The sequence below is a fragment of the Dreissena polymorpha genome, chromosome 13, assembly GCF_020536995.1.
Source record: "Dreissena polymorpha isolate Duluth1 chromosome 13, UMN_Dpol_1.0, whole genome shotgun sequence".
In the NCBI taxonomy this organism is placed as follows: Eukaryota; Metazoa; Mollusca; class Bivalvia; order Myida; family Dreissenidae; genus Dreissena; species Dreissena polymorpha.
Genome location: NC_068367.1, coordinates 36,685,938 through 36,696,379, shown reverse-complemented (window position 1 = coordinate 36,696,379; position 10,442 = coordinate 36,685,938). Strand labels below are relative to the sequence as shown.

At 36.7% G+C, this 10,442-nt stretch overlaps 1 protein-coding gene across 3 annotated transcripts in view; it reads left to right on the top strand.

Moving 5' to 3' along the window:
* The first annotated feature begins 74 nt into the window (after positions 1–74).
* The window catches only part of LOC127854878 (phosphatidylinositol 5-phosphate 4-kinase type-2 alpha-like), a 131,032-nt gene continuing 120,664 nt past the window's right edge, over positions 75–10,442 (top strand). For all 3 annotated transcript variants that reach the window (XM_052389981.1, XM_052389983.1, XM_052389982.1), the window contains exons 1-2: positions 75–404; positions 8,430–8,527. In XM_052389981.1, the coding sequence (XP_052245941.1) occupies positions 282–404; positions 8,430–8,527 (221 nt within the window). In that variant the 5' untranslated portion in view covers positions 75–281. The remainder of the gene's footprint in view (positions 405–8,429; positions 8,528–10,442) is intronic.

The following is a 10,442-nucleotide window of genomic DNA, read 5'->3' as shown; positions in this document are numbered from 1 at the left end:
ACTTAATTTATTTAATTCACACAATTTCGTGATATGGATGAAATATTTTGTAGGACGGGAAATAGAGCAAATTAAATAAGATTCGTCTCCCTTAAATTTGGCATTCTGGGATGGAATTCGCCATCAATCAGGAAAAGGGTGTTAATCGCGAGAAATCGATTTTCGTCATCATTATGGAACGACTGAAGCTTGAACGCAAAAAGTGATTTGCAATCATTTTAGTGCATTTCTTGAATTAAACAACACACATTTTATTGATTATAAGTGCAATAAGGAGCAGAATGACGAGCCATCAAACTGTGCAAGAGAAGCAAAAATCACTGAAAGTGAAAAAAGCAAAGAGAAAACTGTTTAGGGCCAATGAACCATTGTTGAGTGTATTCATGTGGGGAATTAATCACTCGGTATATATGTACTTAACTTATAATTATTACTTAGTAATTAACTAGAAAGTTATTTGTAAACAGATTAAGTCTGTTGTTATTTAACATCAATGACCAGATTTTTGGGATAAGTCAGATGCCATTCATGTTCACTCTCTCAGTCTTCGTTATTGTCAAAATGTCAAAGCATTTTTTTTTACAGGGTGACACATTTCTCGTTTAGACCCATCACACATGTCGTGGTATCCATTATTCTCGTGACCTCTTGTCGCATGCGTTATTTTTTCTCTTGCGACTTATGTCAAAAGTGACAGCAGTTTGTTTACACAGCGTCTGAGAACAAATTCAATGAAAATGCAATTCAAACAGGTAAATAAGAATAAATGTACACTACGCGGCCATTCGATTTTTGTCTAAATCAACTACACACGGTGGTCATGATTTATTTTGGGTGAAAAATCACTGCAATCTCGTGCGTTTCATCACGCTAGGTCAAGCATGATCACCGCGAATGCGATAAATATAATCTCCTTGGTGATTCACTGCGTTCCCGGTCAACGTGGTGAAGAACGATTTTCCTACGTTACATGTACATATATAATCTTCACAGAGATTATAGCAATATGGGATTATTAGCATTGTTGGCAGATATAATTGAGTATCCTTTTTAAAATGTCAACATGTATTTCACACCCATGTCCCTGACAGTTCAACATTGCTCGAGAAATAGTAAAGACAAACGTTTACTATTGTTCCATCAAATGAATTTTACACGCTACTATTTTATTAAATAGATCTAGCAGCCCAATCGGGATTGGAGACGCGTACATCATCTGAAGCAATGTGTACATTTAAATTTAGATGCACATGTAAAAGTCATTTTCTGAAAATCGGGACGAAGTGAAAGTATTCATTTTACAAATAAACCATTTGAATTTTATTCAAATATATTATATATCGTTTATTTCAACGTTTGAAGCAAGTCTCGTTTCCGAGATTAAACTGTGTAAATTTCTTCGATATGGTTACTGACCTACAAAATCATTGACAGATGACATCCGATGGTAATTGTATTATGTATGCAGAGAAGCTGACGAAATGTTAAAACGTAGAAGTAAAAATATTAGGTTATTATCTGTACCTGTTTCTTATATCCATGAATTATCGCTGAGTGCCTCTGCATGATTCGGAGTGAATACTCGTTGTCGCTGCGGAGAAACTTCGAGAACAAAAGAATCTGTAGCCGCGAACTTTGTTGGTTTTGCGTGAGCCGTACTGTACAATTGTTATTTCAACAAATAAAGATATTGTTTGGAAATCAGGATTCGACATTCAGCAAGTACGGTGTTTACTTTCATATTGGAATACATTTTCGCGATATAATCATTAATGTGATCGTCAATAATAATGACATTAGTTAAAAAAGTTGAAATTTAAATATAGTAGTCAACGCCAATCACGGTGATTCAAAAGCTGATCTTTATCGCGAGATGGTCGCAGTGAAATCACGGCGGAATCATCGGGAATTACCCGTAGAGTGTTATCACGGTGAATCACCGCGATTTGCGGCGAATCACCGCGATTTGCGGCGAATCACCGCGATTTGCCACATTGGCCCAAACGCGGTGATTGGTGATTTAGGCAAAAATCGCGGGCCGCGTAGTGTATTACCACCTTTCTGAAAAAATGATATTTTACTATTTCATGTTCATAGCACATGAAAAATGACTGATATAACGCCCCAAAGTGTTGCCTCCATTTTTTTTTTCGTTTACAGAGCAGACGACATGACCTTTCCAGGGGCGCGTATGCAAATGAGTTTTTAAATTTTAGGCCAAGCAATTTTAATTTTTCGGTTAAAGTGACTTGATATTTTAGCTGTTTTCTACATTTTATCAATGGTCTGCAATAAAATAGCACTGAGTTAAATGGGTTAAAGTCTCTATAACGCTCAAAATCAACGAAACTTTCGGAAAGTATTTCGTAAAATAAAGTTAACATCTAAACAATCAGTGTTCATTATAGCAATAGCCACAATTTCAACGCTAGATGTGGAACGATTACATAGATTTTTGTTGATACAAAATGATCGTTTTTATTTATTTGTGACCACAAAAATTCCATGTTAATTTATTGCAATTTATATATCTATTGATACGACACAGGAACACTAAAATGGTACCATGTTAAAACCATAATAAAAACGAGCATTTTGTATCCACAAACATCTAGTCTACCAGACCACATCTGGAGTTGAAATTTCGACAATGGCCAGAATGAACAATTATTTTTAATTCTTTAGCTTTATTTTACGAAATATTGTACTACATTTTCGTTGATTTTGAGTAGTAATGTCACTTTAAAAGGGACAGACAACTACAATTATTGGATGTGGTTCTGCAAGTGGTGTAGCTGTTCCACCCTTTTTTGTCTTTGCTGGTAAACGATGTATTCCAGATCTCATGAAGGGTGCATCACCAGGAGTTAGAATTTGTTAATCCAGTGATTTTTTTTGCTTTTATTTGTTACAGCCTGTGCCATTTAAATTGGGAAAATTAGCGTGATAAACCGTGAAATTGGGAAAAATAGCGCGATAAACCATAAAATTGGGAAAAATTAAGAATTAGAAATATGAGTATAAGTAACAGAATTTATATTGTTTTCAAGTGCATGTTCAGGGTGTTTTCTAGCCATTTTGAGAAAAGGAATCTGGTGAAATTGGGAATTTTTTTTAATCAATAAAAGTGGCAAATTTGGGAATTATTTATCGACAAAAAGGACTAAATTAAAGGTATATAGTTTGTAAGATGTTTAAAAAAAATAAAGTTGAAATCTACAGTTAAGAAATCATAAGACACTTCTTTCTTAAAAAAAAAAAAAAAAAAAAATTGGGGGGGGGGGGGAATTTGGATTTTTTTTAGGAAATTTTGATAAGATTTTTGGGAAAAAACGTGGAATTTCGCGATTGGGAAGCAGCCGAAATTCGGCGGTAATTTTGGGCAAAAAAAATCACTGTAATCCCACATAAAAAATTCTCAGCTAAATGAAAGTTGATAAGTTTCAGTAAACAATTGTTTTGATTAGCCTTATGCAAAAAATAACATTTTGAAACCGGAAGTTGATCAATTTTACCTGAAAGGTTTACCACAAACTTAGGATACACAGGGACCGAGACGCTGAGCAATGGGTATGCAATGAAAAGGTAAATTATGTAATATTTTGCTGCATGTTTTTTGTTTTATCTACCGTAGTAACATTAACCGATGATCAATGTAATATTTAAGTGTTGAACCGCCAAGATCTCTGACAGTTTACGTCGCGCGAGGCCGACTTTCGTTATTACCACGATGTTAGGATACTCGAGGATAATTAACAGTTGTGTGCAGAAGTATGCCAGTCCAAAGTTACATGTTGTATGACAGTCCAGACCACAACAGCATAGTAACTTACAGCTGCCCAATTTCAGTGCTTAATAATGTATAATGGGCAACCTTGTAGGACTAGCATCTGATTTTTAAAACCAAAATGTTAAAACAAAATGCATTTGTTTATGCCCTCAGTAGAAGTCTGTCTATACGTTTCTGGATTTTTTTCCAAAATGCTTTCAGACATATACTTGATTTTTGTTGTGTGAGTCTATCTACATGACTCACAGATTTAAGTTTTGTTGTGGTCCATCAATTTTGGGGGAAATAAAGGGCCTTGGACTAAGACATATTCTCTATAATAACAGTTTTTCAGACTTTTTAGCTCACCTGATTGCTCAGGTGAGCTTTCGTGACCGGTCTTTGTCCGTCTTCTGTCAGTCCGTCCGTCACACTTTTCTGGATCCTGCGATAACTTTCAAAGTTCTTAATATTTTTTCATAAAACTTAAAAAACATGGATAGATGGCAATATGGACATTATGCACGTCATTTCATTTTGTTCCTACGTCAAAAATTATGGTTGCTATGGCAATAAATGAAATGAACTAGAAATACTGCTGAAAATGGTGGTTTTCTGGATCCTGCGATAACTATAAAAGTTCTTAATATTTTTTCATGAAACTTGAAACATGGATAGATGGCAATATGGACATTATGCACGTCATTTCATTTTGTTCCTACTTAAAAAATTCTGGTTGCTATGGCAACAAATAATATAAAAAAATCTGACAATGGTGGAATTTCTGACAATGATGGAGCCGGTAGGGGACTATATTGCTTGGCAATAGTCTTGTCATAACTATTGTTTGACTTATGCTTATATAAAGTAGTTTCATTTTGTTTATATTATGCAGTTGATATCGCTAATAATTACCCGATAATCCCATATATTCCAGTTTTATAGCAAATTCCGGTAAATATTTACGATAAAAGTGCTCAAGACACACACACATTCGCAATTATTCTTAAGTATCAAATACATTTTGGCATTTGTTACTATTTAAAGATGTGATGAAATAACGTCCAATCGGGGCGTTTTTTCCCACTGAACATGCATAAATCGCCTGACGTTATGAACATGTTTTTATACAACACAAAATATACTCAAACTTTCCATGTGATGTTGTACATGTCTGCATAATTTTCGCGCGCTTTTTATTGAGACAAAGGATATTTTAGCACTGTTTATTTGACGCTAGAATTTGTTAATGTCGCATTAGCATTAAAATTCAGAAGCATGTTTCGGATTACAAATCTTATAAAGCTGATATCAGAATTGAACGGAACATTAACACAGGGCTCACGCAACTGAGCGACTCGGGCAATTATATCGCCGCGGCTTTCCTGTAATCGCCCTGATCAACAGCACCGGCGATAACCACTTCGCCCTAAAATCTGGCAATTATCATATCCGCAGCGCTATCAAAGTTGCTTCTGTTTATTACCGAATACACGCCGACGTCAATCAACTGACAGAATCGACGAAACTCCGCCCCCTGGCGTAGTAAATTACCTATTGAAAATTGATAAGCAACCATTCACAGCGCTCGTCATACAGGTATTTGGCAGGGTTCTCCCCTGACTAATCAGAGCGTGGGTTACAAACTCCATTTCGGCTAATAGAAAACATGTCGACACCGGGCGAGCCACTTTGTTAATTGATGACAATTATCGCATTCAAAGTCCCCAAAACAATGTGGATTAAAAGAATGTCGGTCTCTATGTATTAATTGGTATCTGTTCTTGGTAGACAGGTATGTATATTTTATGCTCCTCGCACGTATTGTCCGTTTTTCAAACCGTGAAAACTTGCTTTTCGCGAGTAGTAGATGGCTTAAAATGGTCCAGGACGGGAAAAGATGAGTTGATGCCGACGAAAAACAATTAACGTATGTCCCCTATTATGACGAATCTTTATACTCATTATCTTGGTCATGATCATTCTGAATCGAGAACTCGGACTGTTAACACAAAATTAACTCGGACTGTTAGCATCAACATACTAAAACAATATCCCGGAAAGAGAAAAATAATGCATTTAATATCAAGCGTACTTTCGTTTGACAACTGATCATGTACGATGTAAATTTAGTTTTAGTGCAGATTCGTTCATACGACACACAAACAATAACTCCGATCCTTATAAAAAAGACAGTTCCTCTGTCTATCGCAACCGTAAATTTAGTTTTAGTGCAGATTCGTTCATACGACAAACGAACACATATCGAATATAATACTTTTTAAGATACTGGCCTAAACGCATCAAACCCATTTTCGCATGACGCGGCTATGAAAGAGTGATTTAAATGTGTCGAAAAAAATCTAGGTAGATCAATTCCCGCGTCGTTGCGGTAATGTTTGTGAAAGTTGTTATTGTCATGCAAACTCGTTGATTTAATCCAATGTTTAATGTTAGCAAGTGTTTGTTTTTTAATTGAATTGTAAACAAAGAGTCGGTTAAAGTCTTCGGAAAATTTGCACTCCGTGTGAATTGACAGTTTGACGTCATCAAAGGATAGCCGCTTCCTGTCTGAAGCAATAATGCGACAAATTTCTCGCCGACAAAATTGGCTTCCTTTGTCTAGCAATCAACATGCCGAACTAATCGTGTGTTTGTTCCTCATTGATAATCGTCCAATTAAATAATAGCACGTACATAGCTCCGCCTTCGAATATTTTGCAGAGAACGGAGGTGGAGTTTAACAGTTAATTGAGCAAGTGTTTTACGCAAGTTGAGTTCCGATGTGCTGAAATTATTATGGCGGACACCCGTGTTTACAAAATTCCTAAACGCATATATCGTAAATAACGGCAGTGTTTTATTAGATTATTTATACTATTTTATCTACTTTTATATCGGGTTTGTTTAATATAATTAACATGTTAAACATTATTAATGCGTCACAGACTCGGAAATAAATTTGATGGGGTCGCAATTTTACTGACGCTGATTTTCCTATTGTCTGTAATTTTTACCCGAAATAAATCTTGAGAAGTCCTTGAAAGTCCGCAAGCTGTACTATAAGTAAAAAAGTGCTTTTTGTACTGAGCTGAAGTGCTCAAATTAAGACATACATGTATATATTGAGTTTTATGCTTTGCTCTTGTATGAACTGATAAATAAGTGCTTATAAAACTGATTTTTCAACAATATTTTCTTATGTTTTTATGCTTTTATATTTTTGTCAGTAATAAATTTATTAAAAGGAATGATTTTATTACTTTAATACATACACATTAACAGGTCATGGTTCACAATGGCCCATCGGTGATCGCAAAAGATCCACTTCTCCCTAAAACTGCCCCACTTCTCCCTCTCCAGAGCTTAGGGAGAAGTGACTTCTCCCAAAAATTGGAGTCTAGCTTGAGCCCTGATAACATTGTACCTAAGTTATTCAACGATAATTTGTTAAAGCGCATTACGTGCCATATCGCTTATTAAAACGTGAAAATAATAAATATGAAAGTAGCGTAAATCTAGGTTTCTATGCTACACAATTGTACATGTAGGTGTATATCTTTTCACTCAATCCACCGCGTACGTATGCAGCGGATTTATTCCGCGAAAGTATGTGAGGTTAAAACAGACTCGGCGTCGTTGCGCGGATCGATGCCGAGTGCCTCGGCGATACGCTGCGTGAACACTTGACACAGCCGCAGCGTACTAAATTTCTGGCCGTGGCATAGCCGCTGATTATGTTTGTTCCGCGTTGGCTGTACTGTATGTTGTCAACATTTATCTCGTTAAAACTCTAGAGGCCACATGTATTGTAAAATCCTTGTGAAACATGGTCAAAACATTTGTCCCAATGATATAATTGCTGATTTCTAAACTGGGTCATATGAGGTAAAAAAGATGGCACTAAGGTCAAATTAATTAAAAATCTTTTTAACACTCTAGAAGACACATTTAATGTCCAATCATCATGAAACTTGGTCATAAGGACATTTGTTTTTGGCTCAACTGCATGGCATGCTGATGGTGAGCTTTTGTGATCACCTTTTGTTTATAGTACGTCGTCTGTCGTCAACATTAACGACAGACGACATTTACCTTTTTATCACTATAGCGGCCACATCTTCTGTCCAATCTTCATGTCAGAACATTTTTCCAAATGATACATAGTATCTTGAACGAGTTTGAAACTGGATCATGTGATTTCAAAATCTAGGTCACTAGTTCAAAGTGAAGAAAAAGCTTGTTAACATTCTAAAGTCACATTTATTATTGAATGTTCATGAAACTGTGTCAGAAAACTTGTTCTAATGATATCTCAGGTGAGTTCAAAAGTGTTTTTGATTTGTTGAAATCATGCCCACCAGGGGGCGGGACAGTTTTCCTTATAATTATGGCTATAGTAAATCATTTTTAACATTTTAAAAGTCACATTTATAGTCCAATCTTCATGAAACTTTGTCAGATGACTTGTTCTAATGGTTATAATATCGGCTGAGTTCTAATGATATATAATGATATACACATACCATGTTCATGGATAAACAGACTACATTCAGGATATATCATTAAATCATAACCGAAAGTGAACTTTGAAGGATGGACTCTAAGACATATAGAAGTATTCAGTCTAACAACCAGTCGACATGATGTCTATTTTCAGGTTATGGAGCTGAATCATGTAACGATTCCTGTCATGTTGATGCCAGATGATTTCAAAGCCTACACAAAAGTTCGGGTGGACAATCATCTGTACAATAAGTAAGTATTCAGGGCTTTTTTCCTCCTGTGAGAATGGTCTTTTTTCACAAATTTGGGAAATTCGCGACTCAAATTTTCTCAATTTCAAGCAGTTCGCAACACATTTTCAACATTTTAGAAAGTTTGCGACCAATTTTTGACAATTTTTTAACCGTTTGCGACTCATTTTTTCACAAAATGGGGGTGGTGGCCAAGGCTGCTTCACAAAAGCAGGAAAAAAAGCACTGGTTTCCACTTTCCACATCTTATTTCCAGTCCTCCAGCTCAGCCCTCCTGGAAGGGTGCAGCGCCTGGCACCGCAAGGTCCCACTGTCACCCATAGACTCCCACCAGGCCCTTTTTATAAATAAATAGACTGAAATTTTACAGTGAAGCAAGTCTTATTAATAAGAAAAACAAAGTTTTGAATAAAATACTTGTAATAGGAAACGAAAATATATACATAGTGATGTAAAACATGCTGTGTGGAAAATATGCCAAAGGGATAATAATTATGCGCATGCTTAAGTGCCCTTTTCTCAAATGAACATCCTCCTTTTTGAGATTCTTGTTGGAGCACTGTGTTCAGTCCAGCTCAGTTGTTAGAGTGCTGGGGCATTATGGGTTTAAATTTAAGTCCACCGACATAGGTACAGTGTTTACTGTAGTGTGGCATATGGACATGAAATTACTTCTGCCCCTATTCTTCCCGATGACTGGTTCAAGTAAGGCAGTTGTCAGCTACTGGTTAACTGGTTCAAGTAGGGCAGTTGTCAGTTACTGGTTAACTGGTTCAAGTAGGGCAGTTGTCAGTTACAGGTTAACTGGTTCAAGTAGGGCAGTTGTCAGTTACTGGTTACCTGGTTTAAGTAGGGCAGTTGTCAGTGACTGGTTCAAGAAGGGCAGTTGTCAGTTATTGTTTAACTGGTTTAAGTAGGGCAGTTATCAGTGTCAGTTACTGGTTACCTGGTTTAAGTAGGGCAGTTGTCAGTGACTGGTTCAAGGAGGGCAGGTGTCAGTTATTGTTTAACTGGTTTAAGTAGGGCAGTTATCAGTGACTGTTTAATTGGTTCAAGTAGGGCAGTTGTCAGTTACTGGCTTACTGGTTCAAGTAGGGCAGTTGTCAGTTACTGGTTAACTGGTTCAAGTAGGGCAGTTGTCAGTTACTTGTTAATTGGTTCAAGTAGGGCAGTTGTCAGTTACTGGTTAACTGGTTCAAGTAGGTCAGTTGTCAGTTACTGGTTCAAGTAGGGCAGTTGTCAGTTACTTGTTAACCTGTTTAAGTAGGGCAGTTGTCAGTTGCTTGTTAATTGGTTCAAGTAGGGCAGTTGTCAGTTATTGGTTAACTTGTTCAAGTAGGGCAGTTGTCAGTTACTGGTTAACTGGTTCAAGTAGGGCAGTTGTCAGTTACTGGTTAACTGGTTCAAGTAGGTCAGTTGTCAGTTACTTGTTAACTAGTACAAGTAGGGCAGTTGTAAGTTACTTGTTAACTGGTTCAAGTAGGGCAGTTATCAGTTACTGGTTAACTGGTTCAAGTAGGACAGTTGTCAGTTACTGGTTAACTGGTTCAAGTAGGTCAGTTGTCAGTTACTTGTTAACTGGCTCAAGTGGGGCAGTTGTCAGTTACTTGTTAACTGGTTCAAGTAGGGCAGATATCAGTTACTGGTTAACTGGTTCAAGTAGGACAGTTAGTGGTTACAGGTTAACTGGTTCAAGTGGGGCAGTTGTCAGTTGCTGGTTAACTGGTTCAAGTAGGTCAGTTGTCAGTTCAGGGCTCAACATTAATGGTTGTCCTATTGCCCCTGGCAAGTTAAAGTTGGGTCCGGGCAAGTTATTTTATAATCTAGTTGTCCACCCTGGCAAGTGCAAAAAAGAAAAAAGAGCATTTAATTTAGACTTTAATCAGACTTAAATTGCTGTAATCATTTTGTTAAAT